The 25,147-nt window shown below is 33.8% G+C and overlaps 1 protein-coding gene across 1 annotated transcript in view; it reads left to right on the top strand.

Moving 5' to 3' along the window:
- LOC100376806 (nucleolar protein 6) overlaps nt 1–25,147 on the top strand; it is a 36,538-nt gene that overhangs the window by 7,970 nt on the left and 3,421 nt on the right. Inside the window, exons 7-21 of the mRNA XM_085506739.1 lie at nt 533–653; nt 2,886–3,043; nt 3,973–4,091; nt 5,546–5,723; nt 6,674–6,796; nt 7,196–7,344; nt 8,228–8,480; nt 9,304–9,415; nt 10,084–10,238; nt 10,950–11,113; nt 12,212–12,364; nt 13,976–14,073; nt 16,621–16,745; nt 18,817–18,909; nt 24,023–24,217. Of these exons, the coding sequence (XP_085362865.1) occupies nt 533–653; nt 2,886–3,043; nt 3,973–4,091; nt 5,546–5,723; nt 6,674–6,796; nt 7,196–7,344; nt 8,228–8,480; nt 9,304–9,415; nt 10,084–10,238; nt 10,950–11,113; nt 12,212–12,364; nt 13,976–14,073; nt 16,621–16,745; nt 18,817–18,909; nt 24,023–24,217 (2,196 nt within the window). The remainder of the gene's footprint in view (nt 1–532; nt 654–2,885; nt 3,044–3,972; nt 4,092–5,545; nt 5,724–6,673; nt 6,797–7,195; nt 7,345–8,227; nt 8,481–9,303; nt 9,416–10,083; nt 10,239–10,949; nt 11,114–12,211; nt 12,365–13,975; nt 14,074–16,620; nt 16,746–18,816; nt 18,910–24,022; nt 24,218–25,147) is intronic.

Genomic DNA, 25,147 nt, shown 5'->3' on the forward strand with positions numbered 1-25,147 from the left:
GAATGCACAACATATGTGGGTTGAGTAGTGACAGAATAATGTTACCAATGGTAAATTACTCAAATAGTCATTTTGCTGTTTGACACTTATTTTGTGCATAAAGTACTGTAAAAATGGTTAATCATTCACTGGGTTTTAATTTTGCTTATTTCGCTGACTGGAAAAAGCGCTAAATAAAAACCCAGTGAATATGTAAAATTTAGCATAGAACACATAGAAAATAAGAAAACACGTGAATTTAAACCCCACTGAATATGCCAGAAATGCTAAATCAGTGAAATTTAAACCCAGTGAAAATTAACAGTAGTTTGTGACCTTATTTTTTTACCAGAACTTTGTGAGAAACAGAATAAAATAAAGCCATCTGGTAAAAGTCACGAAAATCTGGCGATAAGTTTTAATGGTAGCAAACTCTTAAAGGGCAGTCTCTGGATGTAAACCATGTTACACATCAGACATGTATCCTACACATACTCTCAAATTTTAAACTATTGAATATTTCAATATTTGTGTCTGTGTTTTGTTTTTCCAGGGAGTTGGTGGATTTACAGGTTTCATAATGTCAATGTTGGTTTCATATTTATTGTCTTTGAAGAGATTGAATAAACTAATGAGCAGTTATCAAGTTTTGAGAAACACATTATATTTCTTGGGTAGGTAAGACATATTCAAAATAAAAATCGTCTTTTTAGTCCCCGTTCGGATGCAGTCAGAAAACGGGGACTTATGATTTGACCTTTGTGCGTCCATGCTTCCATGCGTCTGGACCTGTATCTCAGAAATGCCTGGACCAATCATAATCAAACTTCACACATACGTCATATATGGTATTATACATATGCACATCAATTTGTTTCATGATCTGATTCAAGATGGCCGAATAGCGGCCATTTTTGTGCTAAAAATCATCAAAATCAAGCATTTCTCCGGTTTTTACAGATGGATTTTGTTCAAACTTAGTATATACATTAGACATTATAGGGTCTAGATGCGAATAATTTTGTTTTTCAGATAAGATTCAAAATGGCCGACTGGCGGCCATGTTGTTTTAATGAATGTGGTTCTCGTGCCATATCTCTGACTTTCTTTGACTGATTATGTTCAAATCTTAAATATTCATTATACATCATGTTATGGATATACAGATATATTAGTTTGACAATCTTATTCAAAATGGCCGAATGGTGGCCATTTTTGTGCTAACAAATCATCAAAATCAAGCATTTTTCGGCTGTTTACTCATGGATTTTGTTCAAACTTGGTATATACATTAGACATTACCTGACTTGCTTTGACTGATTATGTTCAAATTTTAAATATTCATTATACATCATGCCATAGATATACAGATATATTGTTTTTTTGTGCTAAAAAAATCATCAAATATCAAGCATTTCTGGCGTTTATGAATGGATTTCGTTCAAACTTGGTACATACATTAGACATTACGGGTTCCTGATGCACATCATTTTATTTTTCAGATCAGATTCAAAATGGCTGACTGGTGGCCATTTTGTTTTAATGATTGGGCTTCTAGACCCATATCTCTGACATGCTTTGGCTGATTATGTTCAAATTTTATATATTCATTATACATCATGTTATAGATATATACCGGTACATGGATTCAAAATGGCTGATTTTGTTTTAATTAATGCTTTTCCAGAGCAATATCTCTCAATATGGACAAGTACTTGTTTGACGATCAGATACAAATGTCAATCATTTTAATGTTAAATAATCATGTTCCTGACATGGTTATATTCCAGCTATATTACTATAAACAAAACTATATATCTTAAATTTGATAACTAACATAGCTTGTGTTTTTCATCTTTTTAAATCCAATGCAACACTGAACCAAAATTAACTTTGTGATAATAAATGAATTAACACACATCAATATGTCATACAACAAAATGGCATATTTGATATCATGAAGATCAATATGGTTTACTGTAAAATACTTTATTTTTGCTCAGAATTTATTTTTGCTGAAGGGATATTTCAGTGAGAATAAGATTCAGAAACTATACCTTATAATTTAATTCATTTAATTTAAATAAATTCTATACAAAACACCCAAAATGCAAAAATTAATTCCAGCTAAAATAAAGTATTCTACAGTAGTACATTACATGAATTTATTATAATACTACTTTTAATGTGCAGTGATTGGTTTGTTCGGTATTAGGTCACATGACTTGATGTCTACATCATGCGTTAAAAACTTGTTTCTGCATAATGACCCCCCCCCCCCTTTGACACAATCAAGAAATGCCTCTAAAATATGAGCATTTCTTATTATCCCAATGTGCAAATCATATTTCTACTGCTTTCACTCACATCTATCAGAAATAAATAGTTTCTGACCACTTTTAATGTCTTCTCACTGCAAATCAAATTTATTTGGACCATTGATATTGTTGTTGAATGCTCAAGACACTTTTACAAAATTAATTGCTATCACACACTGCTTATACTTTGTACATGGAGGCAATTGTATCTATTTAATCTTGAAAATGTGTGCCATCTCAACTCAAAGTTCAAGCCTTCCACGGATATTTTTATTTTCATAGTTTTGTACTAAGCAAAGGGTAGTCGCTTTTCTTCTATCTATTGAAAATAAAGCGTAACCTTTTCACCACCAGTTCCCTCTTTTGATCACAAATTCACAAAATACTATAGTCTGCATTTTCCTAAAGAAGATTGAAACAAAAATGACTGAATTTTTTGAGTAAAAGCTGAAAATTTACACAAACTTTGCCTGTTGTCTCCAAAATTTGGGTTTATTTCCAGAAATATTGAAGAATATAAAGAAAAAAAATGCAGAAAAATTTGGCTGCCTCTCTTTGTATTTATGTAATCTTTTTCCATCTCTACAGCTAATTCCGATTGGACAAGAAGAGGTATTAGTCTATGCAAACATGAAGATGATGAACCAATCACAGCTGACTATCACAAGCACTATGACGTAATATTCATTGACACATCTGGATATGTTAACTTGTGTGCAGATGTTTCTAGACTTGCATATTTGCAGGTATGATGTCATTTATTTAAAAATTTAATTTATTAAAAAAAGCTTTGTACAGATTGGACTCATTTCTTGTATGTGCTGTGTACACTGTAGCAATAATTAACATAACACAATTGATTTTCTCAGAAAATCTAAATCCTGTTGATATTGATGAACTGTAGTAAACGTTGTTCCATGGGATAGAGCGTATTCAGAACATATTGAAATTAGTACATTCATTTCATAAATCCAAGTTATCACGAGGGCAGATCCGGATTTTGATTTTACCTGATTTGTTCTATGTAAAAAAAAAATAGACAAAATTATTCAAATCTTCCGATTCTATGTGATTCTATATCTGCCTCTGTTTTACATGATCATTTATTGCATAGTTGCCATTGCTCGAAATTGTTTCAAAATGGACGTGACAAAAGATGACTTTGTACAAAGTTTATTACTTTAAATGCATTTATTGTTACTGGCATTCAATTTTTTTTTCTGGTTTGGTGCAATTTCATTGGGCGTTGAGCATAGAAACAATGAGTTCTGTTATTCTACATGTTCTTGTGGATTTAATTCAGCAGATTTTATTTATATTAATGTTTTTACCGTAATATTTCTTCAACAGAAGGTGAACATAGGAATACTGTAAAATCTGTATGAGAAGCCGTATCCCTAATAGAAGTCGCACCCATTCTTTTTGAATAATTTAGAATAAAAAATTCATCATTTCTCCTATTTGTAGATGCTCTAATAGAAGCCGCATCTCCTATGTTGCATTGCACCATTTTAATAGAAGCCGCGGCTTTTAATACAGATTTTACAGTAGTAGATGTATGACGTGCTGCACCAACTTATCTGAAAGGTGATATACATCTAATTGCAGCTTACAAGCAGTTCTATAAAGCAGTTTGATGATGTTAGTCTCACATCCTGTTATTCACTTCACACAGGTGAAACATGAAGCTGAACTGTCACTAAAATACATGGAATCCATTTCTGCTGTTGATAGCTTCCAAGCACTTTTTATGACAAAAGTGCCGTTCACTAGAAAGTTTGATCATATATTTCAGTAAGTATTTCACTTGGCTTTTCAATTCTAGTGTAATGTTAGACCTTATAGAAGAAATCTCTAAAACCTGTAATGGCGTTGTGTTGTCACAGGAAGCGCTGTCCCAGCACAGACCTGTATCATATGACGCCTTATTAGCTGATTTTGGCTAAAATAGCTCTCCGGCGCTGTTTTACACCAGTGTTTATACACGGAACTTGATACTTTTTTTCAAAGTTGCCGTTTAATTACATATTTTAGTGAAATATTGTTTAGTGAGTGAAATATTAATGTCATACATAATTAAATCTTAAAAACAACATAATAATGATAATCAAATTTGTTTCTGACGTTTGTAATTTTACATTTCAACTAGCTTGAAACATAACGTCCTTAAACACAATATAATCACGCGTACAACGCCTTCCGAACCAGACACTAGCAGCGTAAACTGATTGCAAATTTACGCAATTTTGAGTCCAGTTTATTTCTACAAAGTTTCATTTATCATTTTTTTTAAATAATCACTGAAATGATTAATTATATTTGAAGGCGATTGACTTCGAAACTCCCCTCGCTTCTTCCGCGATATGCATTAGATCAGCATAGAGAAGACGCTGACCTGCAGCGTCAATGCCTGTAATGGTGTTTTGTGACTTATTTGATCTAGGGGTAGGCCATCATTAGATGCACCATTGAAGGTGATTCTGATATTACCTCCATCTGTTGTACGCTTTGTTACAATAAATATATTTCATATATTGTGTATAATAATAATAGTACATGTAGTATTAAAATAATCCAAGTATGCTTTGTCACTTGTATGTAAACATAACGAAACTCAGTTAATAATTTAATCTAATTTAATTTTATTTAATACTTTCATTTAATAATTCAAAGTTCTTGCTATGCACAATTATTTAACAATTAACCCATTTTGTTCAGATTTGGTACAAATGCAAGACATAATGGTGTGAATATTTCTGGTGATCAGGTTTAATGTCTATTTAGATTGCTTTAATAATTAAATGCACTTTATTTGCAACCAGTCCTACGGAGTTTTATGAATGAATGAAGATTATTTTTCCAATGATACAAAAAATTCAAACTAGGGCAGGTTTTTTTTTTATGACATAAAGCTTTTTTAGGGTGTCGTATTTGGTTGGATAAGACAGTGAGACTATTTATTATTGTTCTGAATTTTAATGAATTCATGTTCACTATTCAAAAAGCATTCGCAGTTAAATTTCAAACACAGAGTCAAATGTGAAACTGGAACAATTGAACATTTGAAAGTTGTAGGAAAATTCAACATATATTTCTTGCAATTTTTGCAAGTTTAGTGCGTCAAATACTACAGGTTTTAGGAATGATCTGTGAGTGCAACTTGTGAAGTACAACTCTGAAGTTGAAAAAATACAATAACTGCTCTATAGATGTCTATGACTATTAATAATTTGCTTTCTTTGTTTCAGTGTCAGTAAGCTGTCCCATTTGCAGTCCTGCTGCAAGCAATTTGACGTGGAAGACTCCGTTTCTGATCATGGTGGCGACTTTGTAACTGCTGTCCTCCCTTCTATTGTGGAGATATTGGAGAAAGGAACGGGTAAACGAATTAAGCTCTTTGGTATGCACCAACCGCCACACAAAGAGGTAACGTAGATTTCTTCGATATTAAATACATAAAGCTGATTGTCTTATCCCTGGAAAGCCTTGATGATCATTTGCAAGTTTCTGCGTCACATGGTATTTTTGTACAAATAATTGTCAGTAGTTTTGTCAATGTTCTGTTATGAACAGCTAAAATAATCTTCTAAATACCTGTTTCACATAACAAGTGGTTGCAAGTAAACGTTTGAATGTGAACTCTTGGAAATATGCAGTGATTAATTTGTAAAACTTTGGATAATCGTTAGCTGTCGACAATCGATATCATTCATAAACTTCTAACAAACCTGCAGCGTTAATGACCTAATCGAACAACATATCGTGTTTACCTAAAACCTCCAAATTTTCTATCGACAATTTATTGGTATTTACTCTATTAATGACAATAGACCAGCTTCAAGTTACAACACCATCAGTCGGTTTTCATGCAAGAATGGAAGGGTTGATTTTAAGTTCGCACGATTTTTGCGCTGGATTCCCACGTTCTGATGAATTATTGAACAGTTTACATGGTGAAATCAACGCCCCCTATGTAGACAAAATTGAAATGTATTTACGCCAGAGCTTGCATGTTTCTAGGTAATAGTGGAACTTAAAATTTGTCTATTGCGTAATTGTGTATGCTACTGTAGAATACTTTATTTTCGCTTGGAGTTACCGGTAATTTTCGATATTTTTGCTGAAGGCATGATTCAGTGAAAGTAAAATCCAGCGAATATACCTTTTTTTCTATATTTTACATTCAACTCGTCAAAAATCAGTGGAAATGAATTCCATACAAAACACTCAAATTTTTTTCAGCGAAAATTAATTCCAGCAAAAATAAAGTATTTTACAGTACTCAAAAAGTCAATATAGTGAATTATACGTACTACCGGTACATGCAATGATGCAACCAAGATTTACAAATACACTAATACTGTTTTTTTTTAAAGTGGTCTGTGAATGAAAAGCCTCCTCATTGGAAAGATTTGACCCATTTGACCTTTGGCCTCTTACTTGACCCTGAATACAGCATGAGAGTACTTGACATGGGACCCCCGGCAGACTCACAAGAAGTAAGTCACATCAGACTATAGAGGGTGCTGTTCTGTTGATAGGTAGATTAGTCATTGTGAAACTGAAATATTCTCGAAATTGATTTAAAAAGTATAGTAGTTGCATGAAGCTGAATTTATAAACTAAAAAATATTTTATGCGTGAATGTTAAAACTGATTTGAAAATTGAGATACTAGTAATATTTTTTTATTTTTTTGGCCATAACTGTATTTTCTGTAATTTCTTCTTTAATTTTGGACCAAATAGACATTATTTCTGAATAGTTACAGTTCTCAATAAAAATTTTGAAAAAAAAATAAGTTTATTTTTAGAAAAGTTAATTGCCATTAAAATTTATTGCATGAATATTAATATGTTGTAGTTTCCAATATTTGTTATTTCGTTTCCTTTTGCACAGGCTGCTGATTTCAGGCAATTCTGGGGTAATAAAGCTGAGTTGCGTCGATTCCAGGATGCTAGTATTTGTGAGGCTGTCGTGTGGCCATGCATGACAATGGCAGATAAAAGACTTGTCTGCAACCAGATTATTGTACACCTACTTAAATTGTGAGTCTTTAATTTTGACTGCTTTGACCTCTGGATGTGTCCCGTCTATCAAGCCTTATCACACACTGCTCACACTGATCAAGTTCAAATATCACATGTCATATTGGATATTTGCACATGAATTTGTTTACAGCAAGTCTCATAAGTATTGGGGCTGCCAATTTGCAAACTGCTTGGGGTTTGACTAAACAGTTGGCGCTAACTCATGGCCGCATCCACTCTGGGCGAGTCTAAGTTGCATTAGGGGACATAGAATGCTTTTATGTCGCCTGGTAGGTGCATGTCTAGATTTCCCTGAATTATTTACTTTGTTACGAAGTGTGATAATGTAAAAGTAGTTTCCCTGGTAAGCCTGAAAATTTCCACAGTCAGCTGGCGTAAAGCGATAATATCATAAATGCGATTAATCCACCGATATTTACTATAGGGGGGTAGCCATCTTGAACAATGCTTGAAACTAAATAAAGAGACACATTGATAAACAGTTCCCTACAAATCAGGAATAAAATGACAAACTTTCACATCTAAATGATCCGTCGGGGTAACATTAGCCAACTGCTAAAAAAACATTTTTCCTGGTATATTTGAAAGTAAAATATCATCTAACTGTGGCTGATTAGCTCCTAAAGTATGACGATCGTCCCCTGCTGTTATATAGATTTGCCCAGAGTGGGCGTGACCACAAGAGGCGTCAACACCATGATTGTCCGAATGGTGTCCATTTTGTTTCCAAGAAAGCAGTGGATCTATTATTCTGCAAAATTATAATATTCAAAGGAGCTTTGTTTGTTATTTCAATTTCAAAAATTAAAACGTTGACACCCACTAGAAGTGTAATTCCAACAAGACAGTATTGAATGGAGGAACTTTTCTTTTTGGCAAGGCATGCTGGGATACCCCCAGGTTGCATCACCTACCTCGGCGGCCATCTTGATTCATTGCTACGACAACCACAAGATGAAAAGCATAAACCTGCAAAAAAGTCTCGGAAGGAGCTATCAGGAACGGGAGATGAAGAAAATTTAGCTGTCATACATGCTTTTGATTCATTGAATAAAAAACTAAGAGGACTCAAAGACTTGCCGCTGAGTATAGCATCTATACAGGGAACTTCACCTGTATTCAGATATGCCCAGGTAAGTGAATATTCAATATGTATATATTTCCACCGAATGGTGGCCGTGGTGCCTTACATCAGGGAGGATGTGGGTTCAATACTCCAAACAACTGCTGACTTAGAACTGTAAATGAGAGTACATTCCGCCTAATAAGCACACTAACAGGCATCCCTATTATGGAGTCTGGCACCCTATTGGACAGTGACAATAACAACTGTTAGTCCTATCTGCTAACGTGTTCTCAGCACATGTTACAAAACTTGCGTATCCCCCTTGAGTAGTGGATTAACCGAAGGATGATAAATTTCTATCTCTCATGCGTGCCTTCGTAGAGCCTCTGCAATTGTACTCTTTGCACAATGGTCTGAGTTATAAATAAGATTATCACCACGGAAACTAGATGTATACTATCAATATTTTTCCATTCTATGCCAAACAAGTTTTCTGGAACTTCCTGGTTTCTACAGTCCAATAATAAACAAATTGTTGCCAAGTTCATAGTTTCAGAATTATTATTCAACCACTCGAAAAAATCGGATGCAAGCCTGCACACATACAGTGCTAGAAGACACTCAAATGAAAAATAACTTTTTATGAGAATGTGTTACATTTTTTGGTTTGTAGAGATAAGCATGTGATAAATAAAATCCCATTTCCATGATTTCAAAAAGCACCACCAGATTAGTACCCAGCAAATACTCAGCATAATTAAAATGTATCTTTTTGTCAAAAAAACAGTACACTAACTGGACCTTTATTATATTTGCCTAATATTATTTTGACTTATTATTGTAGATAAACTGTAATCACAGTTGATATTTTGGATTTTATATCCTTCCAGGTTTTCCCGCCCAATGTTCTACACAAACCTGCCAGTAGAGGGCTACGACTGCAGGGATATATCCAGTGTCCATTACCCCATACACCCAGCCAATGGGTTCCTGTGTTAAAGGGTAAGATTTAAACAAAAACAAAAAAATGTTAAAACGATTGGTGCCTAAGACAATAAAAGCTGCATCAATGCGATATGGGTTAGTTGGTCACTAGTAATAGTGAGAAAATTAACAAGGGGTGGTCTTTGTGCCACGTCATGTATATCAAAGTATACGTTATTTGTGCACACAAATTTCAGACACTTGCTGCAAGATGACCACTGTCAAAAAACCTCACAAGTCTCTTCCATCTGTTTGTGTGTCTGGTGAGAATTTTCCAGAAGTGCATTACCATAAATTGTGTTCACTTCAAATTTTGGTTGCAAAAATATATTGTTAGCATCACCCCAGATTAAATACTTGATGATACAAAAAATGTCATTAACATTAATGAATTTCCCACATCACTGTTTTGGATTTGGAAATTTTGCATAGAATAGTCTTCATTAATAATAATAATGTGTGCATGGAAGTATTGTAATGAATTCCATTTATTAGTTGCATATGTGCTTACGTAAATGGCAAAATAAGTCCATATTTAAATGAACCAGCATTCAATAAATACAACTTGTAGTTTGCATGTGCTTCTATTAGAGATGCACTTCTAATAGAATCAATACGGTACCCAATTTCACATGATATTGATGATAGACTAAAAGCTGATAAACCATCTCCTAATTATGTCCTAGTGATTTGTACCATGGAGCGCAGTGGTAAGTGGCCAGACGATCTATTAGCGATTCAGCGCATCAAAGCAGCATTCCATATAAGGTTATCTCAGATGCTACACAAAGAATATAAAGTCGTCACAGCAGCCACTGATAAATTTGTTGATGCTTTTGTGGTGAGTATATTGATTATTAAAAACATAAAAACATTTTATTTTGTCATATCCCGCCGATATTTGAGGGCAAATGTTAACAAGCTGTCAGTGATTGTATTTAATTGAAATTTTAAACCAAAAAATAGAATATTTAAAAAAAAAAATTCTGTTCAATTCATGGGTGATATGTTTACCGGTATTTTTATTTTTATGTTAAATTTATGTTTCATATAGAGAATGAAACACTATTTGAGGGCCAAAACAATACTTGCTTTCACTGCAATCTCAGTGACTATTTCCGTTAAGGTCGATGTATTGTGTATAATTCTTAATATATAAACATGTCTATTTCATTTGGTGTTGATCACATGACCTTTGAACTGCCAGTTTCAGTGGTTTGCTGTATATTTTACATACCAATGTTCACCACCAGGAGGGGGAAGTTTTTTTTCTTCATGCCCCATAGAAAACAATTGTATGTGCATATAATGATATTTCTTACGTAAAAACTGTTGGCTTTGTACAGCGAATGATGTTTCTCACAGATATATATTAATATTGATACTAAAATAGATGATAGTAATGGATCATACGAGTGATATTTTGAAATTAAACTATTTTGTATGTAAAATGCCTCACTTTCTACCATAAAGGACGCCCTCAACATATGTGTCACATCTGATCCTTTTGTTTTTATGCTAAACGGTAATTTTGTTTTCTTTTCTCAAACAGGATGGTTTTGTTTTCCGCATTCATGTTGCTTATCCTAGGGAGGTTGTATTATTGAAACAAGAAACAACTCCCCAAGGTTTGTTGCAGTTAAGGGACACCACTCAGTCTTTAGAGTTGGAAAAAGAAACCATATCTCTTCCTAAATTGACATCGGCTTTACATAGGTAAGTAATGTTACTATGACAACCTTTGATTCTATTGCTGGTGGAAATTTCTCATTACTAGCATTATTCTGATTTCTGTAATATTTTCCACATTTAACAAACCTAAGCAGTCTATTGGTCACTTTCTTCACTTACCTTAGCAATCGGTTGCTCATTTTCTTCAATGACCTAAGTAGTCTTTCAATCACTTCCATTACCAACCGAAACACCTGTTGGTCGCTTCCCCCACTAACCTAAGCAGCCTGTTGGTCGCTTCCCCCACTAACCTAAGCAGCCTGTTGGTCGCTTCCCCCACTAACCTAAGCAGCCTGTTGGTCGCTTCCCCCACTAACCTAAGCAGCCTGTTGGTCACTTATTCCACTAACCTAAGCAGCCTGTTGGTCGCTTCCCCCACTAACCTAAGCAGCCTGTTGGTCGCTTCCACCACTAACCTAAGCAGCCTGTTGGTCGCTTCCACCACTAACCTAAGCAGCCTGTTGGTCGCTTCCACCACTAACCTAAGCAGCCTGTTGGTCGCTTCCCCCACTAACATAAGCAGCCTGTTGGTCGCTTCCCCCACTAACATAAGCAGCCTGTTGGTCGCTTCCCCCACTAACCTAAGCAGCCTGTTGGTCGCTTCCCCCACTAGCCTAAGCAGCCTGTTGGTCGCTTCCCCCACTAACCTAAGCAGCCTGTTGGTCGCTTACCCCACTAACCTAAGCAGCCTGTTGGTCGCTTCCCCCACTAACCTAGGAAGCTTTTTGGCCACTTCCTACACTAACCGAGGCAGCCCTTTGGCCACTTCCCACAGACTTTTGGTAACTTTTTCCTCTAACCTAAGTAGCCTGCTAGTCACTTACACCATTAACATAAGCAGCCTTTTTCTCATCAACATTTTAACAACAATTGTAAGAAATGTATCTTGTTTGGAGGATACTTTGTCACATTTCACAGAATAAAACCCACATCATTTTATTCATAATTGTTTTTTAAATGTTGACAAAGTCCTCAAGCAAATAGGTATGTTAATTATGTCTATTTGGTACTGAACTATACCGGTTATATAATTTGTAAAAAATAACATAAAAAATCTCACCTGCTCTTGTATCTTCTTTTCAGTATTCATCAGTCAAATCCGACCTTCAGTGGTACAGTGAGACTCGCCAAACGCTGGGTGTCATCGCATCTATTATACTCGTATTTGAAGGAAGAGGCGATAGAATTACTTGTTGCACACCTGTTTCTGAACTCTGCCCCTTTCACAGTACCAGGGTACGTGTCACCTCCAGTGTATTAGTGGCGTTTTTCCAGCTCTGCTGTCATAAAAAATGACAGAGTGCGGCTGTTTATGTAGATGATTGTCAATTGTCATCACCTTTCCTCTCGTCACGTGTCAACAATTCTATTTTTAACTTCTTTTTGAAAACTACAAGCTCAATTGCTTTGATACTTGGTATGTACCGGTAGGTATCTTGGGTGGACCTCAGATGTCAGATTTGTTCATTTCATGCCGATGTCTTCATTTCTTTGTTTTTGGCAAATATTTTTGTCATTTTCGGTAAAAATGTGTTGACTTCTTCTTGAAAAGTACCTGCTCAATTGCTTTGATACTTGGTATGTAGGTACTTTGGGTGGACCCCTGTCAAACTTGTTCATTTTGTAACGATATCTTTAATTCTCTAGTTTTAGCAAATATTTTTGACACTCCAATTGCTTTGATACTTGATATACTATTTTCTTTTGTGGACCACTCAACTAGCTCACAATTATCCTTCAACTGATTAATCAACTACTTCATCCTTATAATATAACATATAACAAAGCCAAGCTCATTCATGCCTTATTGCAAGGCTCTGCTGAAATCGAGAAGTTTATCGACTGTAGATATAATATCAATTGAAATCATATGAGATTGTAATATGGTTATGACTTAATTTTCCTGCATGCATAATTGAATCATTTGCATAATACTTACATTTCTGTAATTCTGGATCTGAGTCTTGTATGAACAGATTTTGTTCAAACTTGTATATAAATTTATATATGGAACATCATTCTGGTTTACATATCGGATTCAAATTGGCTGACTGGTGGCCATTTTATTTTGATGAATCCAGAGGCCAAAATCTGTATCTCGCTAATACAGTGGTGAGAATAACAATTATTCAGCACTTTTAATTTATTTTTATTTCTCTTTCTTACTTTGAGTGAAATTCTTTGAAAAAAAGAAAGATTCTATATATATTATCACCAGAGGGCTCTGTCTCTTTGTTTCTCTCATGGAGTGAAGTACAGAATTATTGGTATATATACAAATACTCAAATAACCAAAATGTTGGTGTATTTTGTGATGCTCCCACCAAGCAACAAACTTATTTTCTGAAATGTTTAATAATCAATATTGTCATTGACACTTCGAATACTATATTTTTCCATGCCCAGATAATTTTTTAAACAAGGGAACAGGGGCGCAACGTCCTCATGCCATGGCCATGTGGCCTCTTACCCAGGGGAGCAGATCCTCTGGCAACTATTAAATTCTGATTGACCAGGGATCTTTAACTGTGATCTGTCTGATAGTAATTTTGGCCCCAAGGAAGCCATAGAATGCTCCATTTTAACTTAGAATTATCAAAAACTCTGGTTGAAGAACCCCATCTCCTCCACTTGGTGGCGCCTTTGAATTGCAGTGCTCCCTCTTGCAGTTTTTTTCTATACAAACCCATGCATTCCAAAATATAAATCTGACTGTATGACCTACTTTATTTCAACCATGCTACGGTACTCGACCTTTCGTCATAGTCGTATATCATCACGGTCAAATTAAGGTCATGTTAGAGACTATATCTCTTAAGTACTCTCACTGATTATTTTTTCTTGCAGATCACCAGTTGTTGGATTTCTTCGTTTTCTGCATCTCCTTGCCAACCACGATTGGATCAATAATCCACTTATTGTTAATATCAGTGACAATTACAAAGGTTTGTACAATTTTCTCCTGACTGCACTTGTACGTTTTTTTTATTTGAAGTGATTTTTGAGTACTGTAAAATACTTTATTTTAGCAAGAATAAATTTTCGCTGTTTTGTATGGAGTTTATTTTCACTGATTTTTTGACAAGTTGAATGTAAAATATAGGAAAAAAAGTGTATTCGCTGAATTTTATTTCCACTGAATCATTCCTTTAACGAAAATAAATTTGGAGCAAAAAATAAAGGATTTAACAGTATTCATGTTCGTCTGGTTCATGTGTAATTTGACTAGATTGAAGTACATCTTAGCGTTGATCACAGTAAAACCCTTGTTGTAATAATATGTTGCAAGATATGACCATGAACCATGGTTTGCACTGGCTATCATTTTGCATTTTAATGAATTGCCTATTGATGCCAACCACTTAAGGCAGGTTGAACTGAATTCAAATTTTGCGCTACTGAGCATGACACTGCACATTTGTGCAATGCATTATGGGATATAACCTTCTAATGTATATAATGGAAAATCACCCTCAAAATTCACAAAATTATATGGAAAATTTTTTAAAATGATTGCATATAAATAGTTATATATGACTTTTTCATAATATTCATGTGAGAATTTTTAGCAGTGTAAAAATGACAATTTTGTTTATTTTCTCCATATTTGGTAAGCCCGTATTTTAATTTTTGGTATTCTGGCGGTATGAACTTATAATTATGAAAGTGTAATGAACATGATGTATAATCTTTAATTCGACGCAAACCTCCTTGACTGAAAAATATTCACATTTTTTTCTTTTAACAAAAATGTCAACTTTCTATTGATATAAAATCATTTCAGCAAAAATACATGTTACCTGTTTGGGTAAAAAATAACATTGAAATTGATGGAAAATTAGGAAAGTCTTTGTTTTGTTTGATTTGTAGTAAGACAGGATATTGTGTTCATTTGATTCAAAATAGATGAAGATGTTTTGGAAAAATACTTTAAAATGTGTCATTTTTTAAGTACCAAACAACCTTCATGATAGCATGACATCTGCTTGTCTTGTGTGATTTTGTAATGATTTTATTTCTTGCAGTAACTGCTGATATTGAATTTCAGATATTCTCATCTGCACACAGTTTTTGACTTTTACATGATTCCCACCATTAATGTCAATTTAAATAATTGAAAACTTTAGCTAGTCAAAGAATTTTGGGTTAATGTTAACTGTTTTCAATTTTGAATACGAGCTAGTGTGTTTAAAAATATTAATATTTCCCTGAAAGCTGTTAAAAAGTATAGGTTAGCATGAGTCTCAAGAAGATTGGACCAGTGACAGGAACAAGATATTTTTTCGATTGGCTGGTTGTTATATAGTAGAGTTGGCTAGCCAATCAATTATATTTATTATTCGTATATTTAGTTCCCGTTCGGACGCAGTCCGAAAACGGGGACTTGTGTTTTGACCTCCGTGTGCGTGCGTCCAAACCTGTATCTTAGAAATGCCTGGACCAATCACAATCAAACTTCACACATACATCACACATGATATTATACATATGCACGTTAATTTGTTTCACGATCTGATTCAAGATGGCAGCCATTTTTGTGCTAAAAATCATCAAAATCAAGCATTTCTCGGCTGTTTACAGTTGGATTTTGTTCAAACTTGGTATATACATTAGACATTATGGGACCTTGATGCAAATAATTTTGTTTTTCAGATAAGATTCAAAATGGCTGACTGGTGGTTCTCCTGCCATATCTCTGACTTGCTTTCACTGATTATGTTCAAATTTTAAATATTCATTATACATCATGTCATAGATAGACAGATATATTGGTTTGACGATCCTATTCAAAATGGCCAAATGGTGGCCTTTATTGTGATAAACAATCATCAACTATCATGGATTTCATTCAAACTTGGTACATATATTAGACATTACAGGTTCCTGATGCACATCATTTATTTTTCAGATCGGATTCAAAATGGCTGTCTGAAGGCCATTTTGTTTTAATGAATGGGCTTCTAGACCCATATCCCCGACTTGTTTTCACTGATAATATTTTCAAATTTTACATATTCATTATACATCATGTCATAGTTATACAGATATATTGGTTTGACGATCCTATTCAAAATGGCCGAATGGTGGTCATTTTTGTGCCAAAAAATTATCAAATATCAAGCATTTATGGGTGGATTTTGTTCAAACTTGGTACATACATTAGACATTACGGGTTTCTCATGCTCGTCATTTTATTTTTCTTAAATGCTTTGACTTATTTTATTCAAATTTTATATATTCGTTATACATCATGTTATATATATACATGTATTCAAAATGGCTGATTTTGAATGCTGTTCCAGAGCAATATCTATGGACAAGTACTTGTTTAACGATCAGATACAAATGTCAATCATTTTAATGTTAAAAAATCATATTTCTGACATGGTTATATTCCAGCTATATTATTATAAACAAAACTATATATCTTAAATTTGATAACTAACGGGGACTGTGCCATGCATGGCTTGTTGTATTTTTGTTTTTATTAGCTGGAGATCATGATGACATTCTTGAGAAGTTCAAGTGCGACAGATCCCAGCATCCTGCTATGTTTATCAGCACACCGCTGTATAAATTGTCGTCGCCGTGGACAACACCAGACCCCTCAACTCAGGTAAAATTTATACTAGTGTACAATTTGAAATAGCAACACTTAAAGGGCGGTTATCGTCGTGTCGCGTCCTTTTCAATATGGGACTCGTATATTAGGGGGAATAGCTACATCATTGAATATATGAACATATATTAGCTGGATTAGCTACATCATTGAATCTATGAACATATATTAGCTGGATTAGCTACTCATTGAAGCTATGAACATATATTAGCTGGATTAGCTACTCATTGAAGCTATGAACATATATTAGCTGGATTAGCTACTCATTGAAGCTATGAACATATATTAGCTGGATTACCTACTCATTGAAACTATGAACATATATTAGGGGGAATAGCTACATCATTGAATCTATGAACATATATTAGCTGGATTAGCTACTCATTGAATCAGTGAACATATATTAGCTGGATAGCTACTCATTGCAGCTATGAACATATAATAGCTGGATTAGCTACTCATTGAAGCTATGAACATACATTAGGGGGAATAGCTACATCATTGAAGCTATGAACATATATTAGCTGGATTAGCTACTCATTGAAGCTATGAACATATATTAGCTGGATTAGCTACTCATTGAAGCTATGAACATATATTAGCTGGATTAGCTACTCATTGAAGCTATGAACATGTATTAGGGGGAATAGCTACATCATTGAATCTATGAACATATATTAGCTGGATTAGCTACTCATTGAAGCTATGAACATATATTAGCTGGATTAGCTACATCATTGAATCTATGAACATATATTAGGGGGAATAGCTACATCATTGAATCTATGAACATATATTAGCTGGATTAGCTACTCATTGAAGCTATGAACATATATTAGCTGGATTAGCTACTCATTGAAGCTATGAACATATATTAGGGGGAACAGCTACATCATTGAATCTATGAACATATATTAGCTGTATTAGCTACTCATTGAAGCTATGAACATATATTAGCTGGATTAGCTACTCATTGAAGCTATGAACATATATTAGGGGGAATAGCTACATCATTGAATCTATGAACATATATTAGGGGGAATAGCTACATCATTGAATCTATGAACATATATTAGCTGGATTAGCTACTCATTGAAGCTATGAACATATATTAGGGGAATAGCTACATCATTGAATCTATGAACATATATTAGCTGGATTAGCTACTCATTGAAGCTATGAACATATATTAGCTGGATTAGCTACTCATTGAATCTATGAACATATATTAGCTGGATTAGCTACTCATTGAAACTATGAACATATATTGGGGGGAATAGCTACATCATTGAATCTATGAACATATATTAGCTGGATTAGCTACATCTTGATTTAATGAAGTAGCTGATTATATAGCTGGATATATTAGCTTTTCAATGAATTATCGAGCATGCATTGTATGGATTAGCTGCAACTTAATTACCAAAAATAGATCTTGGTAACTTGGATAAACCATGACTTTAATATCAAAAATACATGTTTAAATTAGCTGCAAACTGATTATTGCCAAATGTTATGTAATTTCATTCACCACTAAAACCAGGAAGATTGTTTTTTATTATATACTGTAGAATACTTTATTTTCGCTTGGAATTTATTTTCGCTATTTTCACTGAAGGGATGATTCCGTGAAAATAAAATCCAGCGAATATACTTTTTTTCCTATGATTCACATTAAACTCATCAAAAATCAGTGAAAATAAATTCCAAGCAAAACGCCCAAAAAACCTTTTCAGTGAAAATTAATTCCAGCGAAAATAAAGTATTCCACAGTAATTCATGCTTCTTGTTTAAGAATGCATAAATGTAGTAAAGTTCTAATTTCAAATTCTCTAAAAACTAAATGAATTCATTTATATTCATTTCTGAAACAATTTTAATGAATAAAGTTCCATATACAATGAGAACTCTTTTATGCCCTGCATTCCTCATACCTTTACTTCCTGTTGACTCGGTGACTTTTAGATTTGGTCATTCGCGGGCATTCAACCAATAAACCTGGAGGGGTGTCCTCGTAATGTTTATTTCAAAATCTTTATTTTATTATTAAAAACAAATTTCTTATCAGGTTTTACAACGTTTGATCCTCTTGGCAAGGGAGTCACTCCAGTTATTGGAACAGCAGATGTCCGACTGTTACGAGCAACAACAGGATTATAAGGTAATAAAATAGAAATTTTTCGCAAGAATTTGTTATTTTCAGGTTTTGCACAAGTAGGCTGCATGAAATTTACTACATAGACAAGTGGTTTTAGTTCAACAATGAAATCAGTGCTTATTAATTATCTTATTTACATAATTAAGTCATTTTATAGCTGTTCTACCAATATCTCTTGAACCACTTAACAGATTCTAATGATGCTTGATTCTCTACAGACCACAAACAATAAATGTACAATTAACCAAATTTTTGCCTATTCTTTTTTGTTTTTTTAATTTATAGTTAGTATTATTATCTTTAATTCTGTTGATGGATTGCTTTCACATTGTGCTTTCCATATTCCAAAATAGTGAAATTTAAAACTTGTGAAAATTGATATTTAGATATGTAGAAAAAAATAGCAACTTATTTTATTCATTATACTGTATAATGCTTTATTTTAGCTGGAATAAATTTTCACTGAAAACATTTTTTGGCTGTTTTGTAGGAAGTTTATTTTCACTTATTTTTGATGAGTTGAATGTTGAATATAGGAAAAGGTATATTCGCTAGATTTTATTTTCACTGGACCATCCCTTCAATGAAAAGGCAAAAATTCTCAGTGAAAATAAAGGATTTCATAGATTTCATGGAAACTTTTGTTTTTTATTTACCAATTTAATTTAATTTACAGATAAAGATCTTAGGGTAGATTTCCCTGGGATTGTAGGTGAAACATGTGTCAGAAGTACTTGTTTAGATTGTCACGATCCAATCTCCTTGGATCGGAAGTAATAAAATTAAGTAGATACTGCTGTCTGGTGAACTGTAAATAACCCTGATTCAATACCTTGTCATCATTCTAAGCAATGTTTGTCCGGCAAGAGGTCATAAAAAGTTGAAAGGTCAACAGTATATAGTTGTGTCCTTCCAAACAGGAAACCACTTGAGTCAAAGGATCAGAAATCTGGTTAGGGGCGGACCATTTGATATTTCGGGTGGGTCAGGAAGATTAAAATGAAGCTCACTTTTCCCACCTATCTGATATGGTATTATTTTTTTTTTCAGCAGACCTTGTCTCTAATTTTTACATGCATATAGTAGAGGATATTTTTTTTTCAAGCATTGTCACAGAATTTTTTTTTTCACAAAATTTTCCTGCCCCTCAGGATATCAAAAGGGTGGTCCCTTAGCAATTTAAAATCCATTGATTTCAGTTAATTGCATTAATCGTCTGCAATGATGAGGGGTGAATTGTCTTCAGCGATTGGAGGTGGGGTGGTATGTGAGCTGTTAATTGTTGCCATCATTGTAATTTCTAATTACCAAGTCATTTTAAACTGATAAAGGTCAAAATAATTGTAATTTCACACCTCAACTTCTCTTGCACACCTGTTGTTTGTAGAGTAAGCGTTGCAGTGATTTCACTGCCATAGGGTTGTGTTCTAATGAGCTCGAATATGATTATTCAGGTTTCTACATGTATAGCCTTCGTTTCTGAGTATAAGAAGCCAGTTTATGAAACTGTGTCAGTGACATGTTGCGGATCATGTTCAAATAAGACAGTTTTCGTTAATACGCCTGCGCAATGTGGGCATCATTTGACCATAAATGGTATCAGTATCAAATTGTCTTATTACCAGCATACGAGTTTCGCGTATGTATAATAAGAATATTTCTGCTGACAATTTGTTTCTGGATTTTCAGGCTATTTTTAGTTCGCGTTCGGACGAAGTCCGAAAACGGGGACTTATAATTCGGTCTCCGTCCGTCCGTGCATTGGCCTTACTACTATATTTCCACAATTTATGTACCATTTTTATTCGTATTTGGCACATACATCATACATATCAGTGTGTTTCATAATCAGATCAAAGATGGCTGAATAACGGCTGTTTTTATTTTTGGCCATATTACTACTACACGGAACATGTGTTTCGATGTAAATAAACAACCTGGAACTCCAGTTTCAAGGGCACGCTCGCGACAACCCCTCCACTCTAATATGACGAGCATAAAGACAACTTTCAAAAATTTTACGGGGACTATGTCATTTTCAATGACTTGTTGTTAAGTAAACTTTGTGTTTTGGTGAACTTTCAGTTATGTTTTGTGTTCAATCCAATAAAAGATTGAATTGAACACACCCGTTTTCCAAGCAAATCATATTGACGTGTTCTGTCCACAGGCCCTGTAAGCTGAATAGATATTAGCGGACCACCATTCAACTATTCAAGTTGATTTGCTTGAAATAGCAGACTGCAGTTGTAAAGAATTGGGATGTTCAAACATAACGTGTTCAATAATCACTGTATTCACTGCCTTGGACAAAATCTGATACATGACATCAGTTATTTAATCCCAGAAAATGGAAGGCACTTTCCATAAATGAATGATTGTAATTGGTTAATAATTGGAGATTTGGTTGTTTGGAAAGTCTTTCCTCCATATCAATTTAGTGACCTATTTACTTGGCAGCTTATTGTGTCAAAAAATTTGCTCACTACATTAACTGGCTTTGTGATCAAAAATACAGAAAGGACACAGATCTCTTTAAAAACACATACTTTTGTGACCTGGTTGAACATTTTTGAGAATGCAATCATTAGTTTTGTACAATATGAATTTTCCTCTATTCTTTGGTGGACATCATGGCATTTTCATCGTCTGGCAACAAAACAAAAGCAGAAAACTTTCAGAAAACTGCACTCTGGGATAGTTGTTGAACAGTGTAACAGGAATATATAAATTTGGTTACATTGGTTTACTTCAAAGTTGAGTTTGTTTTGTTTCCTTGTCTTTTCAAAATGAAACCTATGTACCAGTATATTGTTTGACTACTGTGTGCAAAGCACACAATGGGAGTCTTTGTAGTTTATAGTGCATGTACAAATTATCAGATTTCAATGAAGCTTGATACATGGATGCTCTGGGATAATGAGCAGACCTTATTAGTTTTAGGTTGAAATACTGTGCATATTAATTACCTAGATTGCATAATAATTAGCCAATTTTAAGCATTCTAACTTTTCTCAAGTACAGATTTTCATGAAACATGATTTATAGATTCTCTTGGATAATTTGCAATCCTGGATAGTTTGTGGTTGAAATCCATATTTATAAATGACCTAATTTGCATATAAATTAGCCAATATTCAACTTTTTCCCCCAATGCCTCAACCACTCAACATATTCAATGAAACTTGGTACATACATATGTAGATACTTAGGAATAACCCATATACATGTTCAGTTTAGGGTTAAATTTTGTGCTTACTAATTACCTAATTTGCATAAATTCACCAATTTCTAGATGCTCCACAGATATCTTGAGTTCCATAGATAACATTTTAATAAAACTAGGTACATTAGGTGCTTTTAGATAATCCACAGAGCTGATTACTTCAGGGTTGAAATCCATGCATGTTAATTACCTGTTTCTAGTTTCAGTGTGTTTTTTAATATGCATATTAACTGCAATGTACTACATGTATTTGTTGCAGATGGGGACATGCAACTTATGCTATAATTTTGCGGTCTGACAAGATATACTACCTTGTTAAAATATTAAGTCCTCATATATGGTTATTATTTCATTAAATATTTATAATTGTTAAACCATAACTGCTTGGAACCACCCTAATCATTTGTTCTATTAGAAACACATGTGCGTACTGTGGATGTGCTTCTAATATACTAATAAGTACAGTATTCCTTATTTGTACTTCATGCCTCTAATCTGGTACCTTCAGCACACAGGAGTTCTTTCTGAGCTTTCTTTGATTTTAGCTCTGCTGTTGATTTTGTCGACTTCTTCTTGAAAACTTCATGCCTGATATATGCCTTTATTTGATACTTGGTGTATATGTACTTTGGACAGACCTCTCTTAGATTTGTTCATTTCATGGTGATATCTTCAATTCTCTAATTTTGGTGAATATTTTTGGTAAAAAGTGATATTTTTGACTTCTTGTTAAAAACCGCAAGTGCAATTGCTTTTATATTACATATACAATGTATATTAGGTACTACATGTGGACCTCTCTCACATTTTTTTCATTTTGTAATGATATCTTTAATTGTCCAATTTGGATAAATATTTTTGTCATTTTTGGTAAAAAGTGATATTTTCGACTTCTTGTTAAAAACCTCAAGTCTGATTGCTTTGATATTATACATATAGGTATCTCAGGTGGACCTCTCTCAGATTTGTTCATTTCTAATGATATCATCATCAATTCTTTAATTGAAATGCGCATTGCTAATCAGTGGAGCTATCTCAGCCGATAGACTGATTGTTTTAAATTTTGATAAAATCTGTAGCTAATAAGAAAATTATCTCAGTTTGGTCCAAAATTGACAGACATAATTATAGAAAATTACAATTTCGCACTTTTTTGTTTTTAGCTCCGCTATGGACAGAGTCGACACAGCGGAGCTGCTCATATTACTGATTGTCCGTCGCCGACGTAGTCAACTTTACAATTTCAACTTTTTCTTCGCAACTGCTAGTCAGAATGTTTTCAAATTTGATATGCAAGTACCTTGGATGGTTCTTTCTCAGATTTGTTCATTTTATGTCAAAATCTCAAATTTTATTTTTGGTGAATATTTTTGGTAAAAAGTGATATTTTTGACTTCTTGTAAAAAACCGCAAGTCCGATTACTTCGATATTACATATATAGGTACTATATGTGGACCTCTCTCGGATTTGTTCATTTCATGATGATATCTTTAATTCTCTAATTTTGATGAATATTTTTGTCATTTTTGGTAAAAAGTGATATTTTTGACTTCTTGTTAAAATAAGCAAGTTTGATTGCTTTGATAATACATATATAGGTACTACATGTGGGGACCTCTCTCAGATTTGTTCATTTCATGATGATATCTTCAATTCTCTAATTTTGATGAATATTTTTGGTAAAAAGTGATATTTTCAACTTCTTGTTAAAAACCACAAGTCTGATTGCTTTGATACTATACATATTGTTCATTTTCTGATGATATCTTCAGTTCTTTAATTGAAATGTGCATTGATAACAGCAGAGCTATTTCAGCCGAGAGGCTGCTAGTTTTTTAATCAGCTAACAAACCTTTCAATATGTTATGTCTTTATACTTTTATTTCCAGCAAATTTTCCGACCACCAGTGGGAGTTTATGATGTCATTATTCATCTGAAGTCCAAGTATCTATCTAAATGTGATCACGCAATTGACTATGTCAGAGGAAATGTAATTGAAAAATCACAAAAAGGAGAAGATAACAGAAAAATACTCCCGGTTGTGAACTTTGACCCTGCAGAGAAATATCTACAGGAACTGCAGGTATTCAATTTTGACGGAAACAATGTTTTATTACATTTTCCACTTTTTGTCAAATTATTTACTGCTACAATCTGATCTTTGGTCATATCGGATTCTGCCATAAATTGGCCCATCCATAAAATCACCCTGGGGCGATTTCATGGCTGGGTTTCAAAATTTAAAAAAATGATAATTAAATATTTGTTGGGGATTTCTATTGTTATTGAAAAATCCACCTACGCTGACTTTCAACACCGGCAATTGGACCACGCAATACGAAAGAAATTATTGTAGAAGCTAATCTAAAATTTGATACATTTTTTTCTTGCCGAATTAAAGTAAACCGCTTGAAATTTCATTACAATGTCTCCCAGTGTCATCTTTCTCCAAAAAAAAAATCAAATATAATATATTTGCCAAATATAATTATTTTTTTATTTTATTAGTAACGAAATTTGAATTATAAAAGAAATTTCAAATAAAAACGAACACAACTTCAGTGCAATAGCAAATGATCACGGTAGTGCAATCCGGTCATGCTGCGTTTCACAATTGTTGATTATTACCTAGTAATGATTAAAATAACATACAAAACATGAATTTGTTGAATTGTTATGAAATGCAAATAAATTTCAACTTAGTTTCATATTAAACGCCCGATGGTATTGATCAGTCCAGCATGTTTTGATCTAGGACGGTGTTCTTTGACCTGATAGGTCAAATCGCTAATTAACCAATGAAAACGATGGATGATACTAACATGTTCCAATTACCATAGCTTTTTTAGCTCTGCTGTCGACTTTGTCGAGCGGAGCTTATCATATGAGTGATTGTCCGTCGTCGTCCGTGTCAATGTTTTACTTTTTCGACTTCTTCTTGAAAACTACAAGCCTGAATGCTTTGATACTTGGTGTATATGTACCTTGGGTAGACCTCTCTTAGGTTTGTTCA

Source organism: Saccoglossus kowalevskii, chromosome 13 (assembly GCF_978046115.1).
Source record: "Saccoglossus kowalevskii chromosome 13, keSacKowa6.1, whole genome shotgun sequence".
Taxonomy (NCBI): Eukaryota; Metazoa; Hemichordata; class Enteropneusta; family Harrimaniidae; genus Saccoglossus; species Saccoglossus kowalevskii.